Source organism: Diabrotica undecimpunctata, chromosome 4, assembly GCF_040954645.1.
Source record: "Diabrotica undecimpunctata isolate CICGRU chromosome 4, icDiaUnde3, whole genome shotgun sequence".
In the NCBI taxonomy this organism is placed as follows: Eukaryota; Metazoa; Arthropoda; class Insecta; order Coleoptera; family Chrysomelidae; genus Diabrotica; species Diabrotica undecimpunctata.
The window spans coordinates 121,147,019-121,167,168 of NC_092806.1; the positions used below are offsets into that span (position 1 = coordinate 121,147,019).

The 20,150-nt window shown below is 32.1% G+C and overlaps 1 protein-coding gene across 1 annotated transcript in view; it reads right to left on the reverse strand.

Moving 5' to 3' along the window:
* Positions 1-8,745: 8,745 nt before the first annotated feature.
* Positions 8,746-20,150, reverse strand: part of Atac2 (Ada2a-containing complex component 2) — a 30,201-nt gene continuing 18,796 nt past the window's right edge. Inside the window, exons 7-8 of the mRNA XM_072530128.1 lie at positions 17,823-18,004; positions 8,746-8,981 (exon numbers count right to left, since the gene is read on the reverse strand). Of these exons, the coding sequence (XP_072386229.1) occupies positions 8,805-8,981; positions 17,823-18,004 (359 nt within the window). The 3' untranslated portion in view covers positions 8,746-8,804. The remainder of the gene's footprint in view (positions 8,982-17,822; positions 18,005-20,150) is intronic.

Here is a 20,150-nt window from a genome sequence, read left to right on the forward strand (position 1 = left end):
CACTTTTACGGAGGTAATTAACAATAAAAACGTTCTACTGGAAACTATCAACTTACGACTTCCAATACTATAAGGCCACTTGAGGCACAATACGTTTTTACTCAATAATAGTTCCCGTATAAGTAAAATTGTTTTTTAATGTGCTTCATTGGAGCACACTAGATATATTTCAGTTTTGCCATCACATTCTTCAGAGTATGTTTTAACTTTTTTAACTTTTCTATCGGCCTTTCTACTAGTCATGCTTCTTCTTAAAACTTTGTAACATCTTGTACACTTTCTTCTCTTTGTATTATCTACATCGCTTTGCCTTAGATGGTATTTTTGGGTGTAACTGGTCATGAGGGTTACAACATTTCTTTATTTGTAAATGCCTTCGCGAACTCCAGTCTGAACTCAAGGATAGGTTGTCGCTTTTTTTACGTTTTCTATTATTTAGCAACTAAGCATTGACTACTGCGGTATTAAATATTAATTCCATTGCCACTTTCCGGTACCACTTCAGAATTTTGCGTATTGGGCTTTGGTAAGAAGCCACTTGATCACTAAAATCAACACTCTTTTTCACCAAGTTATAATCGAGAATAATTTGTGGTTTTAGTACTTGTGTATAATTTTTCTTTTTATTTGATTAAACCAAGATACAACTATTATGTTTAAATGTTGCAAGGATTAAAACTGGTCTTTTGTCGACCCATTTTATCACTCGTAAAATCAATAATGGGGTTAAATTTCATCGAGAGTAACTGGTTGCAACTTTTTTAATCGAGATTTTAGTTTTACATGTTTTTAGAGTAAAACATCTGCACATGAATAATTCGTTTCTTGAACAATGATTTCAATTCATCGACCAATATTCTAAAATAAGGTGTTATTACGTCGTCCGGAATATTATAAACTGGTTCTCTTTCATAAAGCATTGGAAAAATCTTTTACTGCAACTCTTGTTCGACCTAAACTAAATTAATACACAAAACAAATGAATCTATTTTTTTTTTATAGAAATGCAGATTCCTGTCGGCTTTTTATCAGTGCGGCATGAGTCACTGGTGTCTCGTATATCCGGACCTCTTATCGCATTACAAACGTAATTCTTAATTAGCAGTGCGGTACAAGATACATTTATATCGTATAATCTGAAAGCCGTAATAAGACCATAAGACCGTATGTTATAAATAAATATATTCCTAAAAGAATTATCTTGAAACATGAAATAAATACACTAAAAAAGTGCAATATTAAGTGTTATTTAAAAAATGGTATGTCATTCACGGCGGGCGTACAGTTAAAAACAAAAGTTTTCAGCGTTCTATTGCTTGATTATTATTATCTGGTATTCTGAAAATGTTGACATTTTTTCCTGGTCTGATCTTCCTCAACTAACATCATCTTTCTTAATTTGTGGGTTGTGTTGTTCAGGTCTCTTTAAGTGTTTTTGTTGGTATCCATACTGAATGATCTTCTTTAGACAATGTACTAATGTAGTGTTCAAATGTGGCATTGCTTGCGTCATGTAGCGCTGATGTTAATTGTCTGATTAGTCGATTATATTTGTGTTCGTCATTAAGATTTCGGCTTCTTGGTCATCTACCTCTTGCTCTTCATTTTTCGACTATTAGTTGTATAATATAATTCGCACTGTTATTTGTGTTTTCTTGATTTGGAATTGTTTATCGTGTAGCTCCATATGAAATAGTAAAAGATGAAAACGGCAGCATATTCATCCATAAAAAAAGGAAACGCGATAAAGATATCTGAAACAACTGTTTTATGTTATAAGAGATGAAATAGTCCGAAATTGCCAGGTGAACAGGGTACTATAAAGAGGAAGTAGAATTAGCTATGAAACAGCTTAAATGGGGAAAAGAAGTAAGCTTAGACCAAATACCAGCAGGAATTATTCAACTGGGGAAAAAATTAAACGGATAACAATATTCACTCCATTTACAGAAAAGGGGGTGACCCGCAAAAATTTTAAGAACTTCTTTAATAGCCTCCAGTCAACAATTTCCTAATCATGTTTAAAAAACGTACGGAATGCACTGTATATACTAACCCAAACCGTCAACATACTTGTTGTTGCAGTTATGTATTACGATCAACTTAAAGGTTATGCACGACTCCCCTCGTATAGGTACACAGGCATGCACCCGTGCGGTAGAAAAAAGATTTGTCATAACGTTACATTATGTCACATTTTAACGTTGAATATTTTATGGTCCCCTTTGGATTATAAAACGAATGATCGTTACTAAATAACTTTACAAAGCGAGTCGTTTGCTGGGTATTAAAGAAACGTCTATGGCCATCATATAATTTTACGCTATTTCACGTTCTACGACGCATTCCACGTTTGACACACTGTCTTGTTTAGTTTTCTGTCATTTTATTTGTTAAATCCTATCTCATTCTCGTCACAGTGTCAAGGAGCAGTAAATGTGTGCAGTGAACGGGAGGAATATGTTTAACAGTGAACGTTGGAGATTTTTCGAGTCTTTCATATTTTCTTCTTTGAGTGCCTCTCCTATCGGAGATTGGATATCATTAGGGCGATTCTAATTTTATTTACTGCTGTTTTGAATAATTCACTCATCACTAACTCATCAGGTGGCCAAAGTGTTTAAGTTTTCTCTTTTTTATATTCAGTATAACTTCTGGATCGTTATGTATTCTACGTATTACCCCTTCATTTGTAATTTTATCCACTCAACTTATTTTTAGTATACGGCAGTAGCATTACATCTCAAAGCTTTCAAGATTTGTAACATTCTTCTGTTTAAGAGTCCATGCCTCAACACCGTAAAGCTAAGTACTGAATACATACTAAGTAGTTAACTAAAAGTGGACGTATGCAAAGAGATGTATGACGTAATCGTATGGTATTCGCTAAATCCTGTCACGTAATATGCCACATACCTCTGTGCGTAAATTCGTTTTATTGCTGCCAGTTTAAGGTGTTATTAGATGCAGCCATGTTGAATTTCTCTCCACTATCGTATTATCTTCGTTAAATCTTATCATTTTAGGCTCCATATATCCTGATTAGACCTATAGGACCGAAAATACGCAACTAAGGCTCTTTTGACATAACATATATAGGAGCAAAGATATATACCTAAGGTCCTTTTGACGTGTTGATGTATTCTATTGGTTAAATGTTACCATTTGAGGTACTGTACGTCACGATTGGACTAATAGGATCGAAGATACATAACTAAGGCCCTTTTGCCAGGCTACTCTATTTAATTTTTGTATCTCATTGTATTCTATTAGTTTAATTTTATCATTTGAGGTACGAAACGTCACGATTGGACTAATAGGACCGCAGATACATAACTAAGGCCCTTTTGATAAGCTGATGTATTTTATTTTTCTATCTTATTGTATTTGATTGGTTAAATCCTATCATTTGAGGTACTGTACGTCACGATTGGGCTACTAAAAACGAAGATACGTAACTAAGGCCCTTTTAACATTTTGCTGTATTTGATTTCTATCTCATTGTATTCTATTAGTTAAATTCTATCATTTGAGGTATCGTACGTCACGATTGGACTAATAGGACCGCAGATACATAACTAAGGCCATTTTGACATGCTACTTTATTTAATTTTTATACCTCATTGTATTTTATTTGTTAAATCCTTTCATTTGAGGTACTGCACGTCATGATTGGACTAATAGAACTAAAGATACACAACTAAGGCCCTTTTGACATTGTTCTGTATTTGATTTTTGTATCCCATTGTATTCTCTATGTTAAATCCTATCATTAGAGGTACTATACGTCACGATTGGACTAATAGAACCGAAGATACGTGACTACGGCCCTTTTGACATGTTGCTGTATTTAATTTTTTTATTTCATTTTTTTCAATTCGTTAAATCCTGTCATTTGAGATACTGTACGTCACGATTGGACTTATAGAAACGAAGATATATAATTAAGGCCTTTTTGACATGCTGCTATATTTGATTTTTCTGTCTTATTGTATTTTATTGGTTAAATCCTATCATTTGAGGGGCTGTACGTCGCGACTGGACCAATTGGAGCGAAGATACAATAGGTAGTTGCAATATATCATAACCCGTTACTTTTAACCAACCATGATGCCAGAATGATTTGTGGATGAAAAGAATATATATATATATATATATATATATATATATATATATATATATATATATATATATATATATATATATATATTCTTAAATTTACTATTTCATTGTGGGTAATATTATATTCAACAGCGATGCCAAATTTCTGATGCTAAAATGATTGATAATGAAAGTGGGATATACATTTTCATGTATATAATGGCAGCGAGTAAACGGGAAAACCCTGAACTAAATATATATAATATTTTCACTGTACCATCATTTTAGACTCAAACATTTTCGGGAATAAACTTGTATAACTCAGTAAGGGATAAAAAGAGAAAGCGGATATTTTAAAATATCAACACGGTATCAACACTCTAATCAATGAGATGGTTAAAATTCTTGTAACAAGTACAGGAAAAAAGTTATTAAGGTCTTGTAAAGTAGCGTCGATATACAGATGCTACTTTGCAAGACGATGCTAAATTGATGGTAAAAGCATAATGTATCGATGCGAAAATGATAGTATGATGTATATATATATATATATATATATATATATATATATATATATATATATATATATATATATATATATATATATATATATATCAATATGTTGATCAATAAGTCGGTAGATTCTGGGTAAAATGAAAGAATGAATTTATTTCTTGAACATATTTATTGTACCATTTTTGCCATTTTTCTTTTTCTAGACAAAGTAAAATTATGCAAATCTTTATTTAATAGTCTAATTCGAAAAAACATCCTGGATCTAAAAAATAAAGTTTTTGTCTGATTAGAGCACAACACTGAAGAACTCTCATCTTATAATTTTTTTAAATATTGTTTAGAAACTAATAACTTATTTTTATTAACAGAATTAAAAATTTTCTCCAGTTGTTCAAGATATTCCATCATTTGAGGAGTAGGTTTTGAAAGACCACCTTCACTTAAATGAGAAATCCAGGTGAACTCATTTGAAATAGATGAAGTTACAGATGAATCTGTATCCTTCAGCTTGTGACATATATAACCTGCCAAATTTTCTAAACCATCATATTCGATGTCACTGAGCTCACTATCAAACATATTAGTAGGTGCCTCTAAATCAGTAATAGTGTTATTTTGAACTGCAGAAAAATATTTTCCACATAAATTTGCACTATCCAAAGGTATATTGGGAGTTTCATCTTCTTCGACATTTCCAAAGCTGGAAAGAGAGCCTTCATTTCTTCCAAGAATATAGGATCGTAGACGATATTTAAATTGTAATGCATCTGGATGATCATGAAGTCCTCCTTTGACTCTTATAGTTCCAAAGAAGTTTTCCAATACATCCTGATTTAACCTGTATGTCAATATATATTTCGTTTACTAGAAAATCTAGTTTTCATATCTTCAAATAGAAGTTTTAATGAATTGTTAGTCATAATAATGCCTGAAATAAACATAGGTGTCATGAGAATTATTAAATAGTCTTACAGTACTTTTATGTCACCTTTTTGGAATGGAAGCAAGCATTTCTTTCCTTTAACCCGAAAATTTTCCACTGTGTCCGTCATTTTGGTAAGTATATCATCTTGGATATTTGAAGCTAATCCATAAGCTTTTGTTCGTTCCCTGGAGTCACTCGAATACTCCCTGACATTCATAACATCAAACCAATCATTTACCTAAAATTTATTATTTATACCATTGCCATATTTATATAAAAGAATTTAATTTACAAATAACAAAAAATGCATACTAATTTAAAAAATTCTCCACATTCAAGCCAGTTTGCTTGTTTCAATAAGCCCATTGTTCCACATCTTAAAATTGCCTTTGGAAATGGTGTGGGAAAATAACTTAGTTGCCAATTTTACTTTTTGTCTTCCAGTGCCTTGAACGTTGAGAGACTCCTTTGATATTTTATGGGTAATTTTCAGATCTGAAGTACCAGATACATCAATAACCTCTTCAATAATTGTTTTATTTATCTCTAAATTGCCATTTAAAATAAATCCCTGATCTACAAAGTGATTTCTAAGTAATTTTACAAGGTGGGGTACATCAGCTATCACATAGATATTGTGATTATTTGCAGGGTTTTTAAAGAAGGTGTTGGTATGACTAATATTCATCTCTTTATAAAGTGCTCTGTTTCCACCACCTAAATCACTTACCATAGCTACCACCGGAAAACCTAAAAATTAAGTGTTTTAAGAGTTTTGACAGATAAGCACATTCAGTAACAATAAAATATGTGTAATTAAGAATAGGATTACATTTTAAAGAGTACAACTGATAATAATCATTGAATAGGTATAATAATAATTATCATAAAATATTTACCTGACGATTCAGCAAACTGTATGATTTTAAACAATTTTTCTTTTGAAAGCTGACAGTCAAAGTCATAGAAAACAGGTTGTTTCCAACTTTTAAATATTCCTCTTAGCATTACCACTTGTACATAAGAAAATGGCTTCAAGGTTTCATCGTTCACTTTGTCATAAAGGTAGGCTTTTTTGATTTTCATTTCGTCAAATGATAGCACACACACCTAAAAATAATATGTTTTAATATTTGCAAACAACATCATATGTATAAATAGCAAAGCAACAAAAAATATGAGAAATTTTTGTAAAAAATGTAAATTAATCTACCAACCTTATCTAATGAGCTCATGTCAGAGAATTTCATTAAACTGAACACATTTTTTAATACGCCAGGAGCAATTTTTACTTTTTTTAACCAAGATCGAAGACAAGAAACTGCAGGAAACGGGTATCCTTTTTTTAAAAGCAATCTGTAAGATTAAGAAAAATATGAGTGTCATATGTTTGCATTTCAATAATTAACTAACCTATATGCTCTTGGACCGGCAGAATAAATAACTATTGCTTTAGATATGTCCTCAACTTTCCATTTAAGGCGAGTTTTTGAATTTTCTAATTTTTTTAGGTTCTCCTCACTAAAAAGGTTTCCAATAAGTTCTTGGCGCTTTTCCAAAAATGCAATCCTTTCTTGAAGGCCAAGGATTATTTTGTCACGATTATCTTCTTCAGTATTAACCCTTAAAAAAAGTCATTAGAGTTAAAGTATACAGGAACATATATTCTAGAAATCAAAAAACACAAACTAGTTAAGATAGTATATAATCTGTGCTAGTTAGATATATTTAACTACAAATTGTACAAACTAACCCAATACTTTGACAAGTAGGTACTTCTTCCAAAACAGCATTCTCGGGGATAAAACAAGAAGCACCAGCCTTCGCACCATCAAAACTGTTTCCACTATTGTTACAAAGTTCCGTTCTACAAAAACAAATATTTAGTAATGAAATTAGACATGATTATTTAGCACTTCAATATAATAAATATCACGTACCTATTTAATAAATCATCCACAAGTCTTTTTTGTTCTCTTTTATGTTGCCGGTTCGTTCTATCAAAATTCGTCTTCTCGTTCTGTTTATTTGTTTTTGGTAAATTTATTGACGGAACAGCGTCTTTTTTTAAAGAACGATGTTTTGCTGGTGTGTACCCCAGATATTCATGTTTTAAATTACGTTCGTAATCACTTTCAATAAAGTGCTTAGAGCAAACACGAGCAAATTTAACATTAAAAGTATCCTGGCGTTTACACAAATGTTTCCAAACAGCTTGCATTTTCTTTTCTTTTGGAAAGCTATAAAATGCTGTACCGGGTACAAAACTCTTGCACATATTGTCAACGGCACAACCATATACTGCACACCTCATATTGCGAAAAATTTAAAGCCTTTAACACTCTCAAAATATTATTTTACTAAATATTGGCTATGAACCGTAAATGTACATAAATATCAAAACACAATATGGCGAAACTTAGCACAAGCTGACGTCACACCACGCCACGCCTACATGCGCGGTATCTTATCTGTTTGTATTTGTATCATGAGTACGCGTACGCGTACATTGTAGCATTGTACTCGCACTGGACTTGGACCTTGTCTTAAATTCGATAATTACTTACATTCGATATCTATTATATCTTACATACTTATATTCGATATCTATTTAAACCGACTCAGCTGTACGGTTGGATGATAAAAAAGTACGCGCACGCGTACCTACATTTATGAATACGTAGTACTCGGTACCTCGGTAGATATTTCCAAGAGAACTCGCGGTAGGTGAAATATGTACTTGGTTTGTTTTTGTTACTGAACGTGGTAAAATAACTTATTAATCATTTTTGAACAAAAAGAATAATGTATATATATATATATATATATATATATATATATATATATATATATATATTATATATTTATATATTTATATATATACTAAGATTTCGAAACATAAATTAATTTCTCAGAAATACAAATAATTTTACATTTATTTGCATATAATAAAATCGTTCATTAATAGAAAATCATTCATTAATAGGGGTCATTAATCAATGATTTTGAGGGTGTTAAAATTAATCATAAATGGATGGTCGACGGAAAAAGTAAGTTAATTTGAGGTATTAATACAGAGAGGTAGGAATCTTTGTGCCATATTTTCCGACAGTGAATCTGTCTAAATATTCATATATCAATTTTTTAAGTGCAAGACCCGATGCACACATAAATAAAACAAAAGTTTCAAAAATCGAGTATAATACAATAATAAATACAATTAAAATAAATATACGTTATTAACAATATTTTTCTACTATGTTTATCTCCTCTCCAATCTACAGAAAAATGCGTGTTTGGAATCGTTTACTTCACTTCTGAGAAACTTATCATAAAATCCTAATACTACGTTCTCGACTTTAAAACCAAATCTCTGATACAATAACAATGCAGGATTGTTCATTGAAACGTGAAGAGTTATGTCCTTCTCTAAACTGGTCTGAAAACAAAAAAATATTTATTATATATATATATATATATATATATATATATATATATATATATATATATATATATATATATATATATATATATATATATATATATATAGATATACAGTAGTCTCTCTCTATAACGATTCCCTATATAACGATAATTCCTCTATAACGATGAAAATAGTAAACGTTGGTTGGTTCGTCATAAGAACAATGTATTAATTCTTTCTCTATACCGATATCGTTCTCTCTTTATAACGATAACTTTTTAAGCGTTCAATAGTTGATGACAAATGTGTTATTGTGTTTAAAGTTCAGACTACTTGAGTCACGAGTGGCAAGGTCATTGTTGAGCGGTTGTTTTGTTTTGCGCTTAAGGAATGCGGCCACCCATTCTACTCCTTCTTCTACTACTACTACATTTCTACTTCCTTTCTACCAGAGAATTAAGTGACTCACATTTATGGTTCGGGCGGCGTACCTAACTGTTATCACACAGATGTTGTCATCTATTGACGACATTTCATTTCCAGTTTGAGTTGTGTCTTAGTGTGTCAACAGTCAACATGTTTTCGAAAAAGCGTAAAGTGCTCTTGGTGGAGGAAAAGTTATCGATAACTTGAGCAATAGAGAAAGGTGAAAAGCTATCGGATGTCGTTCATCGGACGGGGCTGTCTCAGTCAGCAGTGGCTACGATATGGAAGGGCAGAAAAAAGTGGCTTAAAGCGGTGATGGAGGGCGGTAGCAGGAAGAAGTTGCGGAAACCTCAGCACGAAGATTTAAATCGCGATATGCTTCAGTTGTTCCAACAGCAACGTATGAACCATATTCCACTTTCTGGGCCTGTGGTCAGGACAAAAGCTGAGTTTTTGCAACTGAACTTGGAATTGAGAATTTCAAGGCATCTGAGGGTTGGCTGAGTAAGTGGAAGCTGCGGCACAAGATCAACTACGGAAAAATCAGCGGAGAGGCTCGCGATGTTAACAAAAACGTAACGGATGATTGGCTAGAAAACGTGTGGCCTGGACTGAAGGCACGATATGCGTCAGACGACATTTTCAATGTTGTCAATTGTTTTTTAAAATGACACCAAACAGAACTTTAAAATTTAAATTGGAAAAGTGCGTTGGTGGAAAACTCTCTAAGGAACGCATTGCACTTTTAGTGGCCGCTAACATGACAGGTTCGGTGAAGCGAAAATTGTTAGTGATGTAACCATAAAGCAAACAAAAGTGCGTGGATGACCTCGGAGAAATTTTTGAAGAAGCGATAAGAAAGTGGGATATCGAGCTTAAAGGGAAAAATTCTTTTGCTTGTAGACAATTGTCCTGCTCATCCTGTATTGCGCGACCTTCAAAACATCGAACTCTGTTTTCTGCCAGCAAACACAACGAGTGACCTTCAGCCCATGGACCAAAGTGTCATGAAGAGTTTGAAAAGCCATTACAGGAGAAGACTTTTGATGGAATTGGTTGGGAATAATGGAGATCTTAAACTAAACATTCTTGACGGCATCCTAATGATTAGTAAATCCTGGGACGAAGTGACGTGCAATACAATAAAACATTCTTTCAAACACGCAGGATGGCTGGAAGATCAAGGATTGACTGATGATGAAGATAACCTGCCATTAGATATTTGGGCCAGACAGTTTGAACTTACTATCACCTACGGACCGAAAGAGCTAACAGATTTTGAAGAAGTTGGATAAAAATGTAGCTACAACATCTGGACTTTCTGACGAGGACATCCTGCAAGCAGTTCGTGTAGAAGAAAAAAACAGTGACTCGGAAGTGGAAGCAGAGCCAGAACCAGCTCCGACCCCTCAGCAGGCATTGGATGTGGCAAAAGTACTGCATCGATTCTTCATCCACCAGGAAGACGATATGAGTGCTGTGGAAGATTCGATGAGTCTTCAGGACAAGGTCAGGTCAGTTCTGTGAAAAGGGAAAAGAAGACAGACCAAGGTGACAGATTTTTTTGGTAATGTAGGCTAAATATATTTTACAGTAGCATATTATTTTTTTTTATTGTACAGTACACACGTTTTAATTGTACAGTCATTTTTTATACTGTATTGCTTATATTATTCGTTAATAAATCTATGTGGAATACAATGTTAATTCATTTATATTTGTTTTGATAATTTTTTAAAATTAAAATAGGTTATTTAGTACAGTATTATTAATATTACAGTACCGAATTTTGTCTCTCTCTGTATAACGATCTCTCCTTATAACGATGAAAATTCCCGGTCCCTTGCATATCGTTATAGAGAGAGAGGACTGTATATATATATATATATATATATATATATATATATATATATATATATATTATATATATATATATATATTATATATATATATATATATATATATATATATATATATATATATATATATATATATATATTAGCTGACCCGGCAAACGCTGTTTTGCCTTATAAATTATTTCTAGTTTCTAGATAAATTCTAGTGTAGACAAAAAGTTCCTTACTTATTATAAGTGTGTAAGTATGTGGTATATGCGTGAAATGGGCGAGGAGCGCTATGAACGATAAGGGAATATAAAAATAACAAACGCCAAACAATATTATTTTCAAGTTATTGTAACCCTATTCAAGTAACCCTAACAAACAAAATCAATCTCTTAATGCTATAGCGCGAACAATATTTTTTGTTAGCCCATCTTTAGCGAGCACAAACAAACTGGATGGTTTACCCACTCGAGAGCATGCTACGTACAATTGCCCGTGTGAGAAACATGGTGTACTCAAATCTAAGCCACAAATAGACATCGTTTGGCCTTGGGATTTGTTGATTGTGATTGCAAATGTCAATCTAATCGGAAACTGAATTCGTTTGAATTGAATTGGCACATCTGTAGGTATGATAGGAATCCGTGGTATTAATATATTTTCACCTTTGAACTTGCCATTTAAAATGCTGGCTTCGATAACGTTTTTCATCAATTTTCGAATGACTAATCGCGTACCGTTGAACAGCCGTGGCGGGTTTAAATTACGAAGCAAAATAATTGGAGATCCAGCTTTCAATTGTAAATTATGCGGTGACATGCTTGGCAAATCCAGTGAGTTCAAAAATTCTGTGGGAAAATTGACAGCTTCGCTGGCATCGCAAACTGTATCAATAGATTTGTATGATACCAAGTTCCCTGGCAACAACTGTTGTATCTTCAAATTTAAATTGTTGACGTCTCCACTTTTTGCTGCTAAAATAGCTCTTTCTGCAAGCCACTCGTGATTTACGTACTGTGTGTGTACATCAGGAAATATTTGTTCAATGAGAGTATCTTGCGAATCAGCGATTGTGCAGAAATCGGTCGGTAATTTTACATATCCAGTTTCATCTGTAGCAACTTTTCCATCACCGATATCTAAGAGTTGTTTTGAGAATGTTTCAGCGGATGGATCTTGAAGCATTTGAACGCGCATATTTACTTTCAGCTGTACTTTTTCAACGTTACGCCACAATGGAGTTGATTTTAAGCAAGCGTTGATCTCATCAGCGTATGTTGAACGTGGAATGACAGGAAGTGTTTGTCTGAAATCACCTGAAAGCACCAACAGAGTGCCGCCAAATAGTTTGTCGTTGTTTTTAATATCTTTCAATGTCCTGTTTACCGCCTCAATTGAATGTTTGTGTGCCATAGTACATTCAACCCAGATGATAATTTTACACTGTTTTAGCACGGTAGCCATGGACGATTGTTTTTTAATGTTACACACTGCGTCAGGGTTATTTTGAATATTTAGTGGCAGCTTAAATACTGAATGAGCTGTTCTGCCTCCATCCAATAAAGTTGCCGCAATGCCCGATAATGCAACGGCCAATGCGATGCTATTATTTGATCGTATTTCAGCAAGAATTAGTGAAATAAGGAATGTTTTGCCAGTTCCACCCGGTGCATCCAAAAAGTAGAATCCTCCTTGTCCTGCTGAAACTGCGAACAAAATGCGGTCATAAATGATTCTTTGTTCGTCATTCATTAGTGGGATATTGCGAGTAACAATCGCTGCCATTTATACAGTGTTGTACTGCAGTTCACGATTCATTTCAGTGTTAATTAAATCAGATGCAGTTCGATTTGGCGAATTCATACCGAAATGAGTGAGTGATAAGTTGGTAATGACAATGCAAAGATCCTCAATAGCAATCAATGCTTCATTGTACATAGTGTCGCTGAATGTTATCGTTAGATCGTTGCACCGTGTACGATGTTGATGCAATATATCATCAGTCATTGAATCTTTGTGATTATCCCACAATATCTGTGCTCGAGCTGGGAAACATGTAGTCAATACTATAGCGAATAGTAGACGAATTTGTATTGCTGTAGAGTGCAATGCAGCTTCAGCAAGCATACACTCCCACTGGTTGTCGTCTTCCAGCAATCCGAGTGCAAGGCATGCGTCTTTATATGTTGGATACTGTTGCCCATTCACTTTACGTATATCTTGAAATGATAATGGGCCAGTAACATTAACCAACAACAGTCGAAGATAAAAGCACTCAGTGTGTCTTGGATTAACTGTAAATAATCGCCCCAAAGCGTTCGATTTAAATAAATTGAGACATGCATCAACTGGTGAGCCTTGCTTGCGGGGCATCCATTTTTTTGTTTGAGCCCATGTGAAATATTGTGGTACTTGTGAATAGAGTAATGTTCTTGCAGGCACCAAAACCATCCATACTATTACACAATTCAAAAAATGCTGCGAGTGTAGTTTTAGGTGAATTTGTAGCACGATCAATCACTGTCTCGTTCGTGAAAAATACACGCTGACCGTTTTCAAGATGGACGGCTAAATGAACAACTACTGGATCCCGTTCATGAATTTAAAAACCGAAGATACGCCGAGGAGCATTTACATTAGTATTTTCTACTGTAAACACAGCCATATCACTGCCTTTATGGACATACTTGCAAATATATTTGATGCTCTTCCCAGAACTGCAAAACTCAACATTAATATGAGCACTGTATGTCTTGCTTAGCAGAGGTGAATACGGCACCACCCAACGATTGTCAATGTCTGTGTTGCTGATATTTTTAATAAATGAGTATCCACCATTATCGGGACTTCTTCGACGATATATTGGATATCCGTCGGCATTTGTTATCCCATCATTAGTGAAATCTTTAGGGAAATTTTTAGTACATTTTCCATCTGCCATGCAAGGCGATGAACGATGAAGAGTACCACTTGGACCATGGATCATGTTTGCTGTAACAATATCAAACAGCACTTGGTCAGTAGACGGATTTGGAATTTCCGCAGAAATGATACTATCGATTTCTTCAGGACGGATTTTGTCGATTAACCAAACCAAAATGTGCGCATGAGGTAATCCCCTCTTTTGCCATTCAACTGAATACAGCCAGCAACGTGTGGGACCGAATACATGTAATTTATAATTAAATAACTTTTAAACTATTTGACCGATCGGGGGGAAATTTCGCACAAATTTAAAAGACGGTAATTCCTCGATGTTGACATGTATTAATAACATTTTATTTTGTTAATAAAAAAATTAATAAAATTTATAAATTAGTGCAAAAAAAACTGCTTTTTTGCAAATATCACCGTAAATTATTTATCAATTTTAATTAAAAAAACGGTTAAATAAAGATATTCTTGATATAAAAAAATGATATAAATATTGTTTATTTAAAATATAAGGGAAAAAACTTAGAGACAAAAAATCAAATTTTGACCATAAATACAGGGTGGTCCTTAAGTAATTGTACAAAAAGAAACCGTAGATTCTACACTTTACATTATTACGATTTAAGCCAAATTGCCTTAATAAAATGTTATTTTAACAAAAAAAAGGTATACTTATTAATAACTTACAACTTAATAACAAAATAGTTAAGTGCAAATGTATGCCACATATGTGGCGCCCTCTATCAGCTATATTAAAGTATAATTATAATTTCTAATGTTAAATAGTACCCAGTTATGAATTTTAATACATAAATGTTCACAAACTTGAAAGTTATAGCGAAAATTAAAATTTGAAATTTTCACTTTAACACCCTGTATCTTTCTTAATATCAACATTTTATTAAAGCAATTTGGCTTAAATCATAATATTTTAAACTTTAGAATCTACGGTTTCTTTTTGTACAATTACTTAAGGACCACCCTGTATATTATATATAAAACACAATATATATATATATATATATATATATATATATATATATATATATATATATATATATATATATATATATATATATATTGTTATGATGTGTTTTTTGTTTGAATGATGAGCAATGAGTATTTTTAATAATATAATATATAGGGTTTTTATCGCGGTTCTCAAAGAATTAGCTTGTAAGTACTTTTTTTAAATTATCTTTATTATAACTATTATGAAACACACATATATATCTAACCTAGTCAATGTAAATTTAAAATAAACTATCTTTAAACTGATATTCTTATAAAACTAATTAAATTCTATAGACAATCTAAAATTTAAACAAAACTATCTTCAAAATTGAAATTGTTATGACACTAACTAAATTATATTAACAAAATTTTGTACCTTTCTTTCACTGAATGCCTAAATGAACTGTTTTCCACTATATATATTCTAATCACCACTGAAAGTCTTCGTACTTCGGTTATCCTTGTTTTTTGTGAAATTACTTTTTTCAATTATCAGCTTCTACCAATTTAAGATATAGTTTTCTTCACCAGCATTTATACACCACCAACCAAACCAGCAAACAGCATTTATATTTATTCTTCTTTTCAATATACCAATATCCAATTATTATAAGTTGATTTATACTAATCTCCAACCATAATATAATTTAATTTCTTCCAATATACCTTTTTTTATCTTCAATAATTATTTGTGTATAATTATAAATGTGCATTAAATTATATGCATAATTTTTAATCTTCATTTAACTCACTATATTAAACTATTGGACTATTTGTACTTGATTCACTGACTCTAACTAACTTTCATAATAAACTGCTTGACTTCTGACTAAAAACTTCTAAAAACTGCTTGACTTCAGACTAAAAACTCAAAAACTGCCATCTTGAATCCAAATCACGGGTATTTATATGTTTTTGGATTTCTAGAACCATCTCGTAAGATATCATGTTCTAATTTGTTCTATCAAATACTTGTCTGAATTTTCTGGAACAAACCATTTCGCAAACATGGCCATCTCCGGAGATCCAGAGAATTCCATTCTTTTCTATTAATAATTTTGTTTACATTTAGGCTTTTCAGATCAGAATATATAATTAAATTAGTAACTTAACATTCTAATTTAATAAAATACACATTTCAAACAATATATTATTATAACCCACTTTATATTCGTAAATATTCTTAAACGTCACTTCAGAGTATAAATATCTGTCAATCTCCGAGAGTATTTTTGGTTGCCTAAGCACATGGCTCACTTATATATATTTACAATATTAAAATACAACTTTTTACAATTATTATATGCTAATTTATTAAAAATGCCCTCACATAAATATATTTTTATTAAATTCTCTAGTATATAACTTATTTAAAACAACCAAATATCTAATATTATGTAGTATATAACTTATAAATTATTTTCTATAAACCCTAATTGTCACAATATACATTTCTATATTTCGCTAAATGCTTTTTAGCTCCATCAAAAGAAAAGAGTTAAGGAGTTTTATTCCATTCTTTAGTTGTGTTATTGCAGAATAAACTTTCTGTTGTAATCTTCTTCATCAATCATCCATTCATGGCAATTTAAAGGTGTTATCTCTTTGGTCAGTATCTAGTCGGTCAGATAGCCAAGCGGGCTGGGCGACCGGTTCTCATTCGCTTCACTGTGAGTGGTTCAGTGGATGTGAGTTCGATCCCCAGCTCGGTGTACAGAAAACAAAAAGGCTAACGCAGCAGTTTAAAATACTAAATGAATCTGCGGCTTAGACTAGAATATGCTGGTGTCTGATCGGCCTATGGTGGAGCAGTACGGTAAGAGATAAGGGCTTGCGGCTCGGTGATACTCCTCCATAGATCCCTATCGGAAGGGCGTACCGCCTAAATACCGGTGTATTATATATATATATATATATATATATATATATATATATATATATATATATATATATATATATATATATATATATATATATATATATATATCTATATATATATATATATATATATATATATATATATATTTATATATATATATATATACATGTGTGTGTGTTCGTTAACTTTTCTATGTACATTGTGACTATCGTACTTTGACTGTAGAGTCTCAATTTCTTCGCATCTTTCCATTGCTTTTTTCTTTCGCTTTTCTGATTTTCCTTCTTATTGATATATTTATCGTTTTATATATGTCTGGGTCATTTATGACTTTTCTTCTTACATCCATTAGTGTCAGGATCTCATCTGTCATCCATGGTTTTTCTGGATTAATGTATCTGCCTTTAAGTGTTAATCCTTAACATTTTTAACTATTACTATAATCTGTTTATTTTACACACATTTAGAATTACCATTTTCGATTAAGAGATCAAAACATTCCTTTCTAGTTAATTCTTCACTCATCGACATTATGTTACTGCTTCCTAATATTTTTTATGTTTTAATATATAAAACAAAGGTTTGAATCTCGTTTTATGTGGCTATACATAAAAAGGGATGATCTGATACGACCGAAATTTGATTCAACTAATCCTTATATAAGAGTTATATTTAAATATACCTATTACAGGAAAAAATAGGTTTTTATACTTTTTTTTACTTTTATATTATGGTGATTTTATATTTTGTATTACTTACTTGAATTAAATGATAAATCATAAATTTGGCAATGCCGCAGTTTCTCCAACCAGGTCTTGTAAATAAAAACGACATATAATTTTCGGTATTTTTGACATCTGGGACTAAAAAGGCGAATCCTATAATCAGTCTTTTGTATAAAACAATACAGCTAAAGTCTGGGTACTGTAGCGTTTCTGTCACTAAAAATGAAAAAATAATAATAATTTGATGTAATTTTAGTTTAAATTTAAGTCGTAAGCACATTTACTTTTAAAATGCTAAAATATAGTTATAATTATTTTATCAGTAAATACAATGAAATTTGAGTTAAACACATTGTATAAAAATAGCATAAAAACATAGAACATAAGGTTAATCCATTAAATTTTTAAATTCACAAAATATTAAACTTAAAGAATATATACAATAATTCTTCTTCTTCTTCGTCTAGCCATTCACGTCCACATCTGAACATAAGCCTCTTCAAGTCTTCCTTTCCATTGTTTTTTATTGTACGCTACTTGTAGCCAATTTTTCCCGGCAGTCCTTTTCAGATCATCTGTCCATCTCATCGGAGGTCTGCCTCTGGGTCTTTTGTGTTGTTATGGTCTCCAGGTTAAAATTGATCTGTGCCATTTGTTTAGATCGCTCCTAGCTACATGTCCAGCGTATTCCCATTTTAACTTTAATGATTTTTGCACCATATCGGTGACTTTGGTTTTCTGTCTTATCCATGTGTTTGTTTTCTTGTCCTTAAGTGATATACCTAGCATTGCTCTTTCCATCGCGTGTTGAGTGACTCTAAGTATATTCATATTCTTTTTTGTGATTGTCCATGTTTGTGCCGCATAAGTTAATATCGGAATAATGCATGCATCAAAAACTTTAGATCTAAGATGTAATTGAATTTGTTGATTTCTGAGTATATAGTTCAGTTTACCGAATGCTGCCCAAGCTAACTTTCTTCTTCTTTTTATTTCTTCAGTTTGAATTTCCCTATTTAGTATTATTTTTTGTCCTAAGTATATATATTCTTCAACTTTTTCTATAACTTTATCGTTTATTATTGTCACGGTGTCTTCGGAGTGCATGACTTTTGTTTTGTTTAAATTCATATAAATTCAATATACAATAATTACAATATTTTAATTTTATTTAATTATGTAAGAACCATGTTGACAATAATTATTATTTTGAAGTTTGATTTATGTCAGAAAGACACTCGTTTCTGTTTATTATATTTTTTGTTATTGATAACTAGTTTTCGATTGTTGTATGATCATTCTATTATTGGGGTTGTTAAATAAAAATTTGTTAATTAGTTTAATTGGGTAAGAATTCTCTAATAAAATGTCTTTCAGTTCCATTAATCCTTTGTTGATGTTATTAGTGTATAATAATTTGATAATTCTGTTTTTTAAACCCAATATCTTACACGTTACTTTCTTGTTCTGAAAGCATTTTTCATAAAAAAGAAACAACAAAATCTAAGACCACAGAAAAATTTTAAGGTGGGTGTGCAGCCCTAAATCCCCCCAAACTTTTGAGTACGTTCAAATCAAATGAATTTTGTGGCATCATTAGTTTAACACATTATATTTAAAAATTTTTGCCTCTTATCACTTTTTTCAAAAAACAGTTTTTATTGAGTTACGGCTCTTTTCATTAACCTTTAAAAAAATACGTGCAACTAAATAAATTGCTTAAATGGATTAATACGTACAAAAAATGTCTATAACCTCTATAAATATGATATTACAATAAATGTTCAAAATGACCCCCATTTTCTTCAATACACATTCGGTATCGTTTTAATAAGGAAAACCGAATGCGCTGAAAAATCATATTTTTTTTGACGAAATTGATTTGCAGCTTCAATTATTCTAACTCTCACTTGTTGTTCATCCTCTATTATTACAGAATACACTTCCTCTTTCATAAACCCCCAAAAGCAAAAGTCCATGGAGTTAAGACCTGGACTTCTGAGTGGCCAAAAAATAGGTGCGTCACGACCCCTTCCAATGCCCCGACCAGGATACTGCCTGCAAAGGTATTCCCGGACTTCATTACTGTAATGCGGTGGAGCGCCATCTTGTAGAAACCACATATTTTGCCTTATTGCAATATTCACTTCTTTCGAATACTCTTGTAAATCGTTTGACAAGAATTGCAAATAATTATCACCATTTAAATTGTTGGGAAGAAATACTGGGCCTATTAGATTGTTATCCACAATTCCTGCCCAAACATTAACTTTGAAAGTCCTTTGGTGATGAGTCGTTTTTTTTGCCGGCCCAAATGTGCTCGTTATGTTGGTTTGTTATTCGATTTCTACTGAAGGTAGAC